General features: G+C 48.1%; 9 protein-coding genes across 9 annotated transcripts; 6 read left to right on the plus strand and 3 right to left on the minus strand.

Annotated features, from left to right (window-relative positions):
* Window positions 1-550: 550 nt before the first annotated feature.
* optE (uncharacterized protein) lies at window positions 551-3071 on the plus strand (the record flags this gene model as incomplete). Its single annotated transcript, XM_057228978.1, has 6 exons — window positions 551-589; window positions 653-835; window positions 893-2220; window positions 2280-2494; window positions 2550-2819; window positions 2872-3071. 6 exons carry the CDS (start codon window positions 551-553, stop codon window positions 3069-3071), a joined length of 2235 nt encoding a protein of 744 aa, XP_057084068.1.
* A 161-nt stretch (window positions 3072-3232) lies between these two features.
* Window positions 3233-4621, minus strand: N7447_004717 (putative guanine deaminase; the record flags this gene model as incomplete). The annotated part of the gene is made up of 1 exon (XM_057228979.1): window positions 3233-4621. The coding sequence occupies one exon, from the start codon at window positions 4619-4621 to the stop codon at window positions 3233-3235; it is 1389 nt and encodes a 462-aa protein (XP_057084069.1).
* A 442-nt stretch (window positions 4622-5063) lies between these two features.
* Window positions 5064-7170, minus strand: N7447_004718 (putative C6 transcription factor; the record flags this gene model as incomplete). Its single annotated transcript, XM_057228980.1, has 2 exons — window positions 5064-5851; window positions 5910-7170. The coding sequence occupies 2 exons, from the start codon at window positions 7168-7170 to the stop codon at window positions 5064-5066; spliced, it is 2049 nt and encodes a 682-aa protein (XP_057084070.1).
* A 773-nt stretch (window positions 7171-7943) lies between these two features.
* N7447_004719 (lysozyme) lies at window positions 7944-8679 on the plus strand (the record flags this gene model as incomplete). Its single annotated transcript, XM_057228981.1, has 2 exons — window positions 7944-8081; window positions 8140-8679. 2 exons carry the CDS (start codon window positions 7944-7946, stop codon window positions 8677-8679), a joined length of 678 nt encoding a protein of 225 aa, XP_057084071.1.
* A 1212-nt stretch (window positions 8680-9891) lies between these two features.
* On the plus strand, window positions 9892-11439 carry N7447_004720 (cytochrome P450; the record flags this gene model as incomplete). The annotated part of the gene is made up of 5 exons (XM_057228982.1): window positions 9892-10023; window positions 10085-10190; window positions 10256-10318; window positions 10369-10968; window positions 11036-11439. The coding sequence occupies 5 exons, from the start codon at window positions 9892-9894 to the stop codon at window positions 11437-11439; spliced, it is 1305 nt and encodes a 434-aa protein (XP_057084072.1).
* A 195-nt stretch (window positions 11440-11634) lies between these two features.
* Window positions 11635-12338, plus strand: N7447_004721 (Acyl-CoA N-acyltransferase; the record flags this gene model as incomplete). Its single annotated transcript, XM_057228983.1, has 2 exons — window positions 11635-12037; window positions 12088-12338. The coding sequence occupies 2 exons, from the start codon at window positions 11635-11637 to the stop codon at window positions 12336-12338; spliced, it is 654 nt and encodes a 217-aa protein (XP_057084073.1).
* Window positions 12339-12628: 290 nt separating this feature from the next.
* N7447_004722 (D-2-hydroxyacid dehydrogenase family protein) lies at window positions 12629-13660 on the plus strand (the record flags this gene model as incomplete). Its single annotated transcript, XM_057228984.1, has 1 exon — window positions 12629-13660. One exon carries the CDS (start codon window positions 12629-12631, stop codon window positions 13658-13660), a length of 1032 nt encoding a protein of 343 aa, XP_057084074.1.
* A 505-nt stretch (window positions 13661-14165) lies between these two features.
* Window positions 14166-14684, plus strand: N7447_004723 (uncharacterized protein; the record flags this gene model as incomplete). The annotated part of the gene is made up of 1 exon (XM_057228985.1): window positions 14166-14684. One exon carries the CDS (start codon window positions 14166-14168, stop codon window positions 14682-14684), a length of 519 nt encoding a protein of 172 aa, XP_057084075.1.
* A 110-nt stretch (window positions 14685-14794) lies between these two features.
* N7447_004724 (uncharacterized protein) lies at window positions 14795-15544 on the minus strand (the record flags this gene model as incomplete). The annotated part of the gene is made up of 1 exon (XM_057228986.1): window positions 14795-15544. One exon carries the CDS (start codon window positions 15542-15544, stop codon window positions 14795-14797), a length of 750 nt encoding a protein of 249 aa, XP_057084076.1.
* Between the last annotated feature and the right edge of the window lie 285 nt (window positions 15545-15829).

Here is a 15829-nt window from a genome sequence, read left to right on the forward strand (position 1 = left end):
TAACTTCCCGGTAGAACCCGAAGAGATATTTATTATAAAGTACAGTAGCCTTTTGAGATAATTCCAAGGAAAGTTCAAAGATGTTAGAGTAAAATATATCAAATTGGCCGAAAAACAAGGGGGAAATGCTTTTTCTTTGTTTAGGGTTTCGAGCCTTTAAAGTAAAGCATATAGCGTGGCATTTCTACTTAAAATTCGACTGATCTGCTTAAATTTCAATTAATTCGAAGTTTTTCGTATAAAATCTCAAGCTATATCTTACTCGGGCAATAATAAAGTGGGTCTATAACGGCCTCTTCCGACGTCGCATCCTCCGTCACCTTTTCCCCTTTTCCTATATATCCATTTTTTACCCTCCACTGTCCAATCCCATTGAAGATAACGGAATCCGGGGAGGTAGATAGTCCCGATACCCTTCCTTATTGGCTCTATGGTACCGAATACGTATCTAGAGATCTATGCAGCCATTGGTAGCGCGGTCTAACACTCGGCTCAAGCCGACTCAACACTGAATCGGGATTGGTTGTGTATGGAGAAGACCGGGTTCATAATGAACAAGGCTGAGAAATGTCAAAATTCTTGGAGCCAGGTGGGTTCTTTACCTTGCACCCTCCCCCACATATATTGTTTCATTGACTGTTTCACCTATCAGAGTGCCGCTCCAGATCAAGATGGAACTGATATTCTTCACGATCGGGATGCCGAGAAGATTTTACCCTATGAAGCCGATGATTCGCCTTTCCCAGAGGTGCGGGCTGTCATCCAGCCAGTCAATGACTTGACGCTGCCTGTTAATACGGTCCGCATGTGGACTATTGGTATTGTGTTTACTATCGTACGTATCATGTTTTTATGCCGCCCGACAAATCGGCATAAGACTAACCGGGCACAGATCGGTAGTGGACTCAACCAGTTCTTCAGTTTACGACAGCCCAGTGTGAATATCAGTGCTCTGGTGGCGCAGTTGCTGGCTTTCCCTCTGGGATGCGCCTGGGCGAAATGCATTCCCATCGGAGTGTTAAATCCTGACCGTCATTTCAATATCAAGGAGCATGCTTTGATCACAATCATGGCCAAGGTCTCTATTGGCTCTGCTGCTGCCACCCAAGTTATCGAGGCCCTTGTCAAGTTCTACAATATGCCATCGCAAGGTGGATTTGAAGTCTTATTGTGCATTACCACGCAAATGTTTGGCTTCGGCTTGGCTGGCATGGCCTCACGCTGGCTAGTGGGTCCGGCATCGATGCTTTGGCCGCAGGTATTATCCAATGCAGCACTTTTGACCACTCTCCATTCTCGCTCCAATGCTATCGCAGATGGCTGGCGGATCACACGTCTCCGCTTCTTTCTTTATGTTTTCATCGGTGGCGCCATCTGGTACTTCGTTCCGGGATATCTCTTTACAGGTCTCAGCACCTTCGCCTTCATATGCTGGATTGTGCCATCCAATGTGGTGGTGAATCAGTTGTTTGGACAAACCACCGGACTGGGAATGTCAGTATTGACCTTCGACTGGGCCCAGGTGGTCTATGCCAACCAGAGCCCCCTACTTGTTCCCTTCTGGGCTGGCCTCAATGTAATGGGGTCATTTGCGTTTTTCTTTTGGCTCGTGTGCCCCCTCGTTTACTACTCCAATACCTGGTATTCTGCACATCTGCCACTGCTAAATTCCAATACCTTTGATAATACTGGAGTTCCTTATAACACCAGTCGTATCATGGGTTCGGGCGGGAGTATCGACCAAACTGCTTATCGGGACTATTCGCCCATGTTTTTACCGGCCGGCTTTGCAATCACCTTCGGTGTTGCCTTTGCCAATTTGACGGGGATCTTCTTCCATGTCGCATTGTATCATGGCAAAGACTTGTGGCAACAATGGAAGGGTACCAGCAAACAAGACGTCCACAGTCGACTGATGTCCTCATATCCAGCCGTACCCTGGTGGTGGTTTGTTGCAGTAACTGTCCTAATGTTTATCTTGAGTGTTGTGACCAACGAGGTGTGGCATACAGGCCTACCGGCATGGGGTGTGCTTATGGCATTCGTGTTACCAATGGTCTACTTTATCCCTGTGGGAGTCATCAAAGCCCTCACAAATATCAGCAGTAACCAACTTAACCTTCTCACGGAATTCATTGGCGGATATGCCTTCCTCGGGCGACCAGTGGCCAACATGGCTTTCAAATTCTATGGTTATGTTGCCGTCCAACAAGGACTCGAGTTGGTTACACCCTATACTTAGACAAAACGGACATGGACATGGACTAACACCATATTAGATTTGTCGCCGATATGAAGTTGGCTCATTATATGCACATCGCCCCACGGCTTCTGTTTGTAGCTCAAGGCCTTGCCACACTCATCGGAGCTATCGTTCAATGTGGTGTGACAGTGTTCATGATCACCAGAATTGATGACGTGTGCACCCCTGAGGCCGAGGGGAATTTCATCTGCCCACATGGAAAGGTCACATACTCTTCGTCTCTCATTTGGGGTCAGTTCCATTTTATCATCGATGTTCTGCCCACTCATAGCTAACCAACCTTCAGGTGCTGTTGGTCCAGGCCGATTGTTTTCTCCCGGGCAGATATACAGCAATCTGCTTTGGTTTCTTCTGGTCGGACCCGTGGTGGTAGTCATTACCTATCTTCTAGGTCGCCGTTGGAAAGCTGCCAATTATATCTCCTGGCCCGTCGCCTTCGGTGCCATGAGTCTAGTCCCACCTGCTACAGGTATCAGCTTCTCGTCGTGGTGGATAGTCAACTTGCTATTCAATGGCATACTCCGTCGCCGTAGGCCCGCGTGGTGGTCAAAATATAGTATGCTTATCGTTTCTTTCTCGTTGTCGCTTCTTTTGCTGATCTTCTGCAGATTATGTGTTATCCGCCGCACTAGACTGCGGCGTTGCGGTTGCGACGGTGATCATCTTCTTTTGCATCACTCTCCTAACCGGTTCGTTGAACTGGTGGGGGAATAATGTGTCGAAAACCACAGCGGACGGCAAAGGAACGCCCTACATGGACTTACCAGCGCTAGGCTACTTTGGCCCCCCAAAGGGAACTTGGGAATGATCAGGCTTGATCGCGACTTCATTTGGGCGTCTTTCTAGCTCCATACGTTGCCGGTAATCATTGCGTATTAGGTGCAATTTGCATCTCTCTTATATATAATATCTTAGGCATACAGGAGCTGATACGGTCATTTCTCATTCCTCATAAATTAGGACTGCCCGTCAAATTTTGACTGACTGTCCGCTCACGTAGACTTTGACAATATTCCGATCATCCCCAGTCATCAAAAACTTCTCGAAAATCACATGGGTTGTATCTTCATCTTCCACTGGGCTCATCACTCCTGGTTGGCCAAGTTCAGTGGTATGAATTTCGAGCGCATCAAACTCTTTGCCAACTGCGAAGTTACCGATCCGGTCATCGAGCCCACACACTTGTGCACCACCCAGGGTAGCGAGAAAGAAGCCCTCATGCAAAGAAAGTGCAGGGTCCCGTCCTTGGGTCAACATCTGCTGCGCATTCGACACAATGAAGGCCTGTTTCATGGCATCCAGGATGGATGACGAGTAGGCACCACCACTATCGGTACCCAGGCCCACCTTAATACCGCGGCGCAGATACTCTCGCACAGGCGCTACCATAAAATCTTGCATAGTTGTGTTTGCGATTGGACAGTGGGCAACCCCACAACCCAGCTCCTGGATGCGACGTATCTCTCCTTCTTGTAAAAAGATACAGTGGGCAAGAATAGATCGATCATTCAACAGACCATACCGCTGATAGAGATCAGCTTCCGTATCAAACTCTGGAAAGAGCTGGCGTGTGAACTCAATCTCCTGCTTTGCTTCATTGAAATGTGTTTGTATTGGAAGATCGGGATGTTCACGGGCGATCGCACCGAGCCCATTCAGTAATTCCGGCTCACAAGATATCGCAAAGCGTGGCGTCAGGATTGGTTTCACCAGATGGTAGTCCGGATCAAGTTGCTGAACATGGTTAATGAGCTCACGCGTTTCGTGCAGTGAGTCGGATACCGACGGATCCCGGTACCAGTCCGGGGCATTCCGGTTCATGTTGCACTTGCCAACCAGAGCGCGCTGTCCTTTTTCAAAACAGACATCGGCGAGAATTCGAGTTGCCTGACCATGGTATGAGCCGTAATATGATGCGGTAGTAATGCCTTGTTGCAAGAAGCCCGTCACGCAAGAAGCGTACATGCGTTTGGCATATTCTGGATCTTGAAACTTGGCCTCATGGGCAAAGGTAACCTTGTCCAGCCAGTCGAGCAAGGAAATACCTCGTCCGACACCACGCTGTGCCCACTGGGGTGCATGGTTGTGGGTATCAATAAAGCCGGGGCACAGAAATTCCCCACGCTTGAGACATTTCACTGGGAAGACGTCGGGCACATACCCATTTTCTGAGAGAATGGAGTTGATCTGATCGGATTCTACATCTGCTTGTAGCGCCTGAATCTTGCCATCCGTCCCCACGATCATAATGCAATTCTCTAGGATCTCGAGATCATCTAAACTTCGAGAATGGATTACCGTGCCGTGAAAGGCGAGGGGTAGCCCAGAGACCGTGGCATTCTTGTCGAGGTCTTCCATGACTCAGAAGGAAAAGCAACCTAGTAATGATTTCTTGAATGATTGTAGTTTCTGCAAAAGATAGACGGAGAATGGAGATAGAAAAGCGCTGGAGGTGAGGGGGACATTAATAATCGGCATAAGCTGCAGGCCAGAAAACAATATGTGTGATCATTATCCTAGCAGAAATACAATCAGCCCGTTATGCTTCAAATTTATTCTATTTGTCTCAAGTGGGAGTTTTAATTGTTCATACGAATCCATCTTCATCTCGGTCTAGGTGACCATCAACCATATAAAAGATTTGTGTCGCAGATATTGAAATGGTTTTGAATCTGAGTCTGACCTGTTTTTTGAGTTGAGACAGACTCACAAAGTATTAACAAAACAAAAAGCCTCAATGGAAAACTCCGTTCTACCTCTGGTAGAACATGGTTTAATTACAGAAAAAAAAGAGATTCGTTCAAAGGGTATAGTATGATGCCATCTCCTCCTGGAACCAATTGTAGGAGTAGAAGAGTTGCTCCGCCATCTGTGGATCGATCGTCGGGACAGTGCCACTGCCATCCACAAGTAACACGTCGTCGAGAACTGGAGCGAGTGGGACTGGAGGTGGAGGGGGTGCGGCCAAAGACATTGGATGAGGTGGGAGAAGTGCAGGAGGCGGCGGTTGCTGATGTGGGTGATGGTGATGTTGCTGTTCTAATTGCTGTTGCTGATAGGCCATTTGGCTAAAGATCACGGTGCTCTGGTGCCGGAATGTCTCTGCCAGCCGGTCCACCCCAGGCCGACGCTTGCCAAATTCTTCCAAGAGTACGATAACGGCCTGAATACCACGTCGCATCGTCTGTTCTTCGGGGTTCCAAGGGGCAGGGTGAAACTCCCGTAATGAGCGCGCATTCTGCTCAAGGCACCACAGGATAGTGATACCTGCAAAATAAACTTGACTCAGCGTTAACCAAATCCATTTCAGCTTGCCGACTGAGTAGCTGTCCCAATAGGATCGAACCACTTGGATACTAGATTCACCACAGCTGATGATACTGGTTATGTCGGGTGTCGGATTTCGGGGGCTGGGGCGATACATCAAGAGAAGTGTTGTGTAATAGAGATAATCGTAATAAGAAGTAGAATAGAGAAGGGCGGATGGATATACCGGAGCCTTCATGCGCCAGTCATCAACCTCATAGCGAAATTGACTAAGCGTGGCGGCAGCTTCTTGGGGTAGCAGTCGTGGCAGGCTGCTATATACTACAGGGCAAAAACAGTCAGAAAGGAAAGAACAGATGGGACTCGAGAATTCACTTACAGTATTGATAGATGCGCGAAAATATCCGCCGCAGACGTATCACCTGCAAAGGAATCGTCATCGCGCTAGCGCCAGGCGCTTCGGTTTCATCATCATTGAGCTCTCGCAGAAGACCCACGCTAATATCGTCGTCGGCGATTCCCAATGGCCGACCCAAGGTACTAGCGATGAGGCGATCCAGATTGTAAAGACTCCAAAAAGCGCGTTTGGCCATCTCCTCCTCGATAATGCTAGGATACGACCGCGCTTTGTGCAAACCCATACTAATCGACAACCTCATTGTGGCACCCAACACATGCCAAATGCTAGGACCAGCAGTCGCAAACATGGTATACACGGCCAATCCCAGAAGTGCCCGCACAGCCGGCAAGTCTTCATTTTGCAATGCCAGGGGGAGCGTCTCTTGGCTGGCATGGTAAAATTCAGCTGCCTGGGTCGGGTCCGCAGACCCATTCAGAAGCGCAATGGCAATGACGATGTGATAAGAATGATGCGTTTCCGGTGATGGAACACCGCCAGTATAGATATGACGCAGATGGCCCATAAACTCCGGACGGGACAAGAACGGGTATTGGTATCCTATACTATCGAAATATTGTACAGCTAGCCGTTCCGCTTCCTCCAGCGACGACAAGCGCATGACTCGTGGCGCGGAGGAAGGTCGTGCCACTGACGGTCGGCGATTCTCCAGCTGGTCGCGAAAAATCTCGCCGATGTTGGGCAGTTCTGTGCCTACTCCGGTCGAGGCCTCCGAGAGTCCTGCTGTCACAGAAGAACCACCACTGCCGGCAGGGCTCGGCAGTGAGGTATTACCCCCGGTCGCAACCATAGCGGGCACCTGATACCACCAATCCGGATCTCCCTCGCCATCGACTGGTGTCCCCGTTGGCAACTCCGTCACCGATAGTCCCGACCTGCGACGGACGACCTCCTCTAGCCATCGTACCCGTTTCTGCAAATTCTCCAGCTGATCCCGGGGAACGGAGGCGCTAGCGACTTGAGGGCCGGGCGGGGGTATGGTGCATCGGACTCCGGCGCGGGTGCAAGCTGAGCAATTGGGGTATCGAAAGTCGCATTTCTTCTTCCTTTTGCGACAAAAGTCACATGCAGTCGATACTCGTTTGCTCCGAGCATGGCTCGAGGCATCTATAGACTCATGAACCGGGGGTGGTTGAGGCCAGGTTGGGGTATAAGTATTAATCGAATCCAAGCGAAACTTCCCCAGCTGATCGCGGAAATCCTTATTTCCAGATGTGCTCATGGTCGGGGGCGACTTCGGCTATCCATTTCCCAAAACACGTCCACCAATTGTTATTGAAGACAGCGAACGTGCATAGTACTTTGAAGAAGGGAAGATATGAAAAGTGGGGGGGAGAAGAGCTTAGCATTGGGACTTTCGCTTACATAGGCAGAGAGCGGAATGGCCGAAAGGGTGTCATTCTGCGAGATGACTATTGATTCGACGTTCTAATGATTTATCATTATTCTATTTATTTTAGATTATAACTAGTTATAGCGTGTTTAACAACTTAATATCCCTGTCAGGCTTATCATAAGATCTTAGGGTTACTTTGCATATCTTCAGTCTGAATACATCAACCACCAGGATGTATGAGGTCTTCTCATATTGGAAATATTCATAGATCAAACCTCCAAAGTAGAATTATTCAATGTCTGATCAATTCAATTACTGATCCTCTTATTCACATCCCACGCGGCACTCCCCGGAAGTTATATACCAAGCAATCGTGAAACGTTCAAACATCCAGCAACTGATCTACATTGTACATACCTGAAGTAGGATGGGATAAATGGATCCTCGTGTTTCCGCTATACAACGTTACTACTGCAAGATGTCCCCTGGTTAATTTAGAACCCGAGATTGCAACTATAACATACACTAAAAAGTTACGGGGTATTGAAGCTTCATTAGGAAACACATAAATAGGCCCTAGTCCTCCTCCCAAAACTTGATCACTTACACTCAAACACACTCAAAACACCTACTATTCCAATCTCACTTTCACTCTCGCCATGAAGATCAACGCCCTACCCCTCCTGTTTGCTACCGCAGCTAGCGCCACTGTCCAGGGCTTCGACATCTCCGGCTATCAACCTACCGTGGACTTCGCCGGTGCTCATGCAGCTGGTGCCCGCTTCGTCATGATCAAGGTGAGCCTTTCCGAGCTTACTAAGAATCTGTTCCACATCACAATACTAACTATATCAGGCCACTCAAGGTACTGGCTTCATCTCCAGCTCTTTCTCGAGCCAATACGGGGGTGCCACTAGCGCCGGTCTGATCCGTGGTGGCTACCACTTTGCCACACCTGATAGCAGCACCGGTGCCGCACAAGCCAAATACTTCCTTGCCCACGGTGGAGGTTGGACCAATGATGGCCTGACCTTGCCCGGCATGCTGGACATTGAATACAACCCGTACGGCGCATCCTGCTATGGGCTCAGCGCCTCAGCCATGGCTGCCTGGATCAAGGACTTTGGCGAGACCTACAAGAGCACCGCTGGCCGGTATCCTATGATCTACACGACCACCGACTGGTGGAACACTTGCACCGGTGGCAGCACGGCATTCGGTGACTACCCGTTGGCTGTGGCTCGATACGGCAGCTCTTCGGTCGGTGCCATCCCCGCTGGCTGGGAAACCCATAGCTTCTGGCAGAACTCGGATGCGTATAGCTTCGGGGGTGATTCGGAAATCTGGAATGGCAGCGAAGACGATCTGAAGAAGTTTGCCAAGATCGCTGGTTAAAGCAAATTGGAAATTTCCTACAAGATGTGTATATATCTACTAGATTGTCATTCATTTCGTGCAGGTACTAGTGCAGATGATTCCATTTTTACCTCTTTGAATGAACAGCAGTGGAATTTATTGTTTTTATATGAATGTGCCAACCCCAAAGAAGCCAATTGAGATCCCAAATCTAAAAAAAAGGTATTTTTTAGATGAGTTCCCAATACAAAAGATACTTAACGGTCAAACTAGTTAAAGAGATCTAAGAAGAGATATATAGTATAAAGGCATTCTATTTCATTTGATGAAAAAAGATTAAGTGTACTAAAAAAAGAAGGCCTAGTACATTCCTACATATGTGTACATAGTATAGTGTTTTTTTTGAATTATTCTCATTCTTCCACATTAGATGTTAAGAATCGATACTACCACTGAATTCTATGCTAAATCATATCATATATTTGTACCGTTTCTTGTCAGAATGGGATATGGCCCCCCTAGGCTCTAAACAGGAACCGAGGTTTTTGTTATGGTCTAGTGGTAAAATGGCTGTATTTTTTTCCTAACATTTCTCTTACTTTATCTAGTTCCAAGGTAAGTGCATGAGTCTTTTGTATTGCAACTCATACAAAATGGGATCCTCGGCCAACACACGGTTGGGTGCTTGCCACGGTGACCAGATACCAGATCCATAGGCTTCGAAGAGTAAAAGTTTTCAAGTCGCAGTAATTGAACGCAGTTTCATCTTAGAAAGCCTTACTATCAAATAATTATAGACATCATATCATTTCTATCTATATTGCTAAGGGATTTTGGGCATCCGCTTTTTATATCCACACCTAACGTGAGTCATTCTTATTCATTCCGATTCATCATTACACACTCGATATATACACGTGACCGGTATCTATATTCGCATAAATCATCCCTTGTCTAGCCAATTTGATGGGTAAAAGAAATCCAAGCAATAATGACATCTTTCCACCCAGGCGGCTTTCTTATGAAAGATCTTTCGGTCGTATATCTTCTGTCGACGACCCTCTTGGGTTTCCTTGTGGTTCTCATATGGCATCTGACAGCAGGACCGACAATACCGATTGTCAACTCATACCCCGGTGATATAACTTTGAAAAAGGCTCAGTTGAGATTTACGTCAGATGCCAGAGGTTTGATTAAGGAAGGGATCCAGAAGGTGCGTTGAGTGAATTTCCTACAGGAACACTACATCTAATGTACACACTCCAGTTTAACGGCCCATTTCGCATCATAACCACCGCTGGCTCTCGGGTAATTCTTCCTTCCTCTTATACAGAGTGGCTCAAGAATTGTTTGGATTTAGATCATCAGGCGCTGGTCCACGATGTATGTTGCAGCTCCCTTTACTAGCGAGAGATGGGAGCTAAACTGACACGGTTTCATGCAGCAATATTTCGCAGCATACCCCGGGATGGATGGACAGAGAGTTGTCACTGATCCTAGAAGAATTCTGATCGATGTCACCAAGACTAAATTGAACAATCAGAACAGTCGTACGTGACAACTCCGGGGCCCATGATTCACATTACAGTCTCACCAACATAGCCTTGCATCACAGAGTGCGAGCTGTTTCATGAACACCTTACGGAGGCTCTGGAAGAGATCTGGACGGACCGCGACGGTAGGTTTCCTCCATATTGTGTCAGAATCCTCGATTAACTTATTCTTCAGACTGGCACGCCGTTGAATGGTCTCAACAAGTAGTCCGCTTCGTCGGGCGAATGTCAGCACCTGTCTTTGTCGGGCCTGAATTAACTCGTGATCCTAAATGGCAAGAGTTAATTCTCACTTCGACACTGAACACCTTTATGGGGGTTCGAGCTCTCCGCGCTTGGCCGGCCGTTCTTCGTCCATTGGTTCATTGGTTCTTGCCAGAACTCAGAAAGTGCCGTCAGCAAGTTCGGCTTGCTCGTGTTATGCTGCAGCCAATCTTTGACCGCAGAAAATATGGGAAATATCAATCTAATGAGCCTGGCAAGAGAGAAAAGTTCCAGGATACCATACAGTGGCTTGAAGAAGTCGCTGCCGGACGCCCGTACGATGCCGCTGCATCGCAAATCGCGTTCGCGATAAGCGCAATGCATACAACATCTGATCTTCTCAAGCAGGCGATACTGGATATCTGTATGCACCCAGATCTGATTCCGGTTCTACGAGACGAAGCACATAAAGCTGTCGAGGAGAGCGGATGGACAACCGCAGGCCTCTTCAAGATGCAGCTGTTGGACAGCGCAATAAAAGAAACACTACGGCTCAAACCGGGTTCGTTAGGTACGTGTCCACTTCTATCAACTCATCAGTGCTCTCATAGCAAGGTACTAAACTTACACTTTCACAGTTAATCTTGAGCGAAAAGCCCTGAAGGATGTTACCCTTCCCAATGGCCTGACCATCCCTCGCGGAACGAATGTTGCCGTTGATTCATCCATGATGTGGGACCCAGCGATTTACCCCAATCCGTCATCTTACGACGCCTACCGTTTTCTTCGTCTTCGCGAATCCGGTAATACTGCGGCAGCACTCGCGTCCACGAGCCTGGAGCATATTGCCTTTGGAATTGGCAAGCCAATCTGTCCTGGGAGATTCTTTGCTAGCAACGAAGTCAAGATTGCTGTCGCTAAGATTCTTTTGACTTACGATGTCAGGATTCCTGATGGGATGACACCCAAGATTATAGAGATGGGATTTGAAATGCTAAGCGATCCAGATGCAAAGCTGGAGATTAGAAAGCGAAAGGCTTGAAAATGACCAATATACGAAATATCCATAAGATATAGGGTGACTATGTACATAAAACAATATAAAACATAATTGAACGCTAAGAGTGGGGGGAGGACCGGGGTACAGATGAGGATTAGTGTCTCTCTGAACTTGCCCCTTACATCTTCGCGATTTCCAGGCTCTAGTTATTTTCTGCATCTCCATCCCTTTCTAATCATGGATCTCATCCAATATGCCACCGAGGCCGATGGTCCAGGACTTGCCAAAGTCAATGTCCAAAGCTTTCAAGGCCGCCGTCTCCTCGAAGAAGTTTTCCCAAATGCCAGCTTGACGAGAGTGCAGGAATACAAAATAATTGTGGGAATGAAACATCTTGCCGATCCCAATATGCACGTCCTCAAGATCCATGATCCAGTCAGTGGGGAACTGGCAACCTACAGCCGTTGGCATTTTCCAGCATCATTTGGTCCGAGCCTGGTTACCTTGACTGAAGACGCGGCCGTTCTGGCCAAGGACCCTGTTCAATATGCACCCCGGCCAATGAATGCGGAACTTGCCGTTGCCTTTAAAAAGCTTCTCGCGGATTGTCGTAAGCGATACACCACAGAGAACGATATCAGTAAGTGAAGCCCCACATTCCCGAGAGGAGATCTTGCTCAAATGTTTTAGTCCTCGATTTGCTAGCAACACTGCCGGAATATCAAGGGCGAGGTTTTGGCTCTGCTATCTTGAAATGGGGTATAGAAAAGGCAGATGCCTCCCAGTCGCGCATCTTCCTCGAGGGTACGCCGGAGGGTGTTCCCCTCTACCTCAAGCATGGATGGAAGATAGTAGAAGAGGTGGCTCTGGATTTTACACAATTTGGTAGTGATGGGCGAGAGTCATTCTTCCTGATGATGAGGGATCCAGTTTCACAATAAAGAGTGCAGAGCATATGCTTTGGAACTAGGAGATACCGAGACAGAGTTACCAACTGGGATAGGCTCGGAGTACGAACATACGTCCCAAATGTCTCTTATACATAAATGCAAAATGTCTTGTCGATATAGGTTTAAATCACATATCTGTATGTTTATAGGCATATATATCCATCTATAGGTGCACAGGTGTTCATACCGAGGGGATAAACGAACTGCCGGGAACGAGGGGGAATTTGACGCACTTCCCCGGACTCTCATTCTCTCGTTTCCCTCTTTCTGCATTTTTGACAATGGCTCCACTCAAGTTTGCAATCCTTGACGATTATCAGGGCATTGCACCTACTTATTTCACTCACCTCGAGTCGCAAGTTGACATTTCCAGTTTTCCCGAAACCCTCGACCCCCGCGATCCTGTACAACACGATGCTCTTGTCCAACGACTCCTTCCCTTCGATATCATCTTGGCCATGCGCGAGCGAACACCTTTTGCAGCCAAAACAATTGCGGCACTCCCAAATTTGAAACTCCTTTTGACCACGGGTACTCGCAACCTGGCGCTAGATCTCGAGGCGTTTACACGTTCCAACGTGGCCGTCGCAGGCACCGAGGGCCGTCCACCCGGTGTCAATTCGACGGTGCAGCATACATGGGCTTTGATCTTGGGACTCGCTCGAAACATCGCACGCGACGATGCAGCTGTCAAACGCGGCGCATGGCAGGGCTCCCTCGGGGTCAATTTGTCTGGGAAAACACTGGGGCTGCTTGGCTTGGGAAAACTCGGGTCAGAAGTAGGGAAAATTGGCACTCTGGCTTTTGGGATGAAGATTCTCGCCTGGTCAACAAACTTAACACAGGAAAAGGCCGACGAGCAAGCGCAGGCTCAGGATCTACCAGCGGGGACATTCGTTGTTGCTACGTCCAAGGAGGAATTTTTCGCACATGCCGATATCGTGAGTGTACACAGCGTGTTATCGGATCGAAGCCGTGGAATCGTTGGTGCGGCTGAAATAGCAAATATGCGATCATCTGCATTTATCATCAATACTTCACGTGGGCCCTTGATTGAGGAGCAGGCCCTCCTCGAGGCCTTGAATGTGGGCCGCATTCGTGGAGCCGCGTTAGATGTCTTTGACCCGGAGCCATTGCCTCTCGATAGCCCATGGCGCACTACTCCCTGGGGACAAGATGGACGCAGTGAGGTTCTGCTTTCCCCCCACATGGGATATGGAGAAGAGGATCTATTACGGGGGTGGTATCGCGAAACAGCCGAGAATTTAGAGCGGTGGTTGAATGGACAGGAGCTAATGCGTAAGATGAACTGAATACACATATAAACTGAGTCAATTGAATAGAAAGGAATGAAAATACAAGCACGTAGCTTGATCAGGAACATTCGTCCGCACCGAATAATTGTCTTGATGGTTTCAGGATTTACCTCGATTTAATAAATAAAAAAACGTAAGACTATATACAGGATACAGAGTACAGGGTATATCCAAATTACTCGTTTGATGAAGCCGAGAATGTGGGCTGTTATGCATGTGGAAGCTCACCGAATGACGGATGCGTGCGATCCGCTAGAAACCCACGTTCAGTCTAAATGTCTACACTCTCTAAGACAAGACAATTACATGTAAATGGTGTTTCAAGGCCTGTGCCTCGGTCATAGCGCAACGACCTCGGTTGAAGGGAACAACGTGAGATCGCTCTACGGTGTACATCTCTACTTAATAAAACCCCAAGTATTCCCCTTTTACATTCACCTAAATTCCAAATCCTATCATCCCATTCTTATTATACCCTCTCTCTCTCTCTCTCTACCTCAGTATGGCTCCATCTGCCGATCCCATTCCTGTGACGCCCGTCAACTTCCCTCCTCCGACTCATCCTGAATGTCTACGTGTTGATCGCAGTACCAAAGCATTTGCAAGTGGAGCTTATTCTCTCGTCGACCTCCCCGCGGGTGCCGTCTTCGCCAAGATCACTACGGCAACTCCCGGAAAGAAAGCCTACACGAGCGTGCAAACCGGCCGCGACACCCACATCGAACTCAACTCCGATCTCGTCTACTGCAATCACTCCTGTGCACCCTCATTGGTCTTCGACATGGGCCGCATGGAGGTGCGGGTCGTGGACGACCATCCTTTGAAGGCAGGTGATGCCCTCACCTTCTTCTACCCCAGCACCGAGTGGGAGATGGATCAGGCATTCCAGTGTAACTGTGGGGCAGGTGATGGGGTCTGCAGAGGCTGGATCTCTGGGGCCAAAACCATGTCCACCGACGAGTTGAACGGCTACTGGCTCAATGGCCACATTTCCGAATTGCTGAGCGAGCGGGCTAATTGAGAACTGTCTTTAAAGCGGAAGAAAAAAAGATATCCAAATATCCGATAGACCATAGATACTAGCGTTGAGATAACGAAAATACACAGACGCTCTATATCTTCTCACCAATCTCAACTAACAGCTCCCGCGATCATTGCCAACTGAATCACCCTCCGTCGGTCAATCTCCTTCTTCAACATCATCAGGCAAGTCGCAACAATAACTGCCTCGTCCAATTCGAGGGACTGTAACGCAGCTTCGTCAATCTGCAATTCACCTCCATTGCCTGCAGAAGACCGCGAGGTGCCCGGCGTCCGAGAATCCTCTCCACGAACTAGCTGTGCAATCCTGTGGCCCTGAGTCTCTTTTCCCTTGCCCTTCTCTTCTTCCACTGTGCGGAAAACAATCAAATTGACTTTCTGCCCGTCTGCCCTTTTTTCCTTGGCATATTCCCATTCAAACTGTTGACCTCCAGGCATACCCAAGCGCATTGTGCGGGAGGTCCATTTCCCAGCAACAATCACTTGCTCGGGAATGTCACGCGAAGGTTGAAGTAGGTGCACCACGGGATCACGGCTCGGACCGAAGAAGTATTCAGTTTGGATAAGATTTCCGCGCTTTGGATGGGACAGGATCGCATTACCTGAGTAACGTTTGTCCCGCCTGGAGACATAGGCCTCGGTGCCGTCTGGGTTGTAAACAAAGATCTCAGTCTGACGAGAGGGTAGTGGGAGACGAAAAGCTCCAACGCCTTGCGCATTAATGGTCAAAATGCGTGGGTAAAAAGAGTATGTCTCGATGAGTGTGCTGAGAGTACTGTTAGATCTTATAGAGGCCGAGTAAATCTCCATTTTCTTGGATTTAAGAAGGGTAGTGGACATTTGCTAAGGTGATTTGAGCTCTGGATGACTTTATGAACTCTCAAAGGCACAGTCTATATATATTGTTTTTTTCTCTTTTTTTTTCTTTTTTCCTCCAATACGAGACTTGCCTATTTGAGCCTTTACGGTTCCAACTCTCTTGGCGCTTGTATTTCCACCTGACAAGTTCTTCCTTTTTATATCTCTGGACTTGCTAAGCCTCATTTGCATAGCCATCTTCTCACAACGAAAATCCCCAAACAGGGCACACTTCCCAGTTTTTCCCAACGCAACATGGCCACAAAG

This window comes from Penicillium robsamsonii (assembly GCF_028829455.1).
Source record: "Penicillium robsamsonii strain IBT 29466 chromosome Unknown utg000003l_segment0_segment0, whole genome shotgun sequence".
NCBI lineage: Eukaryota > Fungi > Ascomycota > Eurotiomycetes > Eurotiales > Aspergillaceae > Penicillium > Penicillium robsamsonii.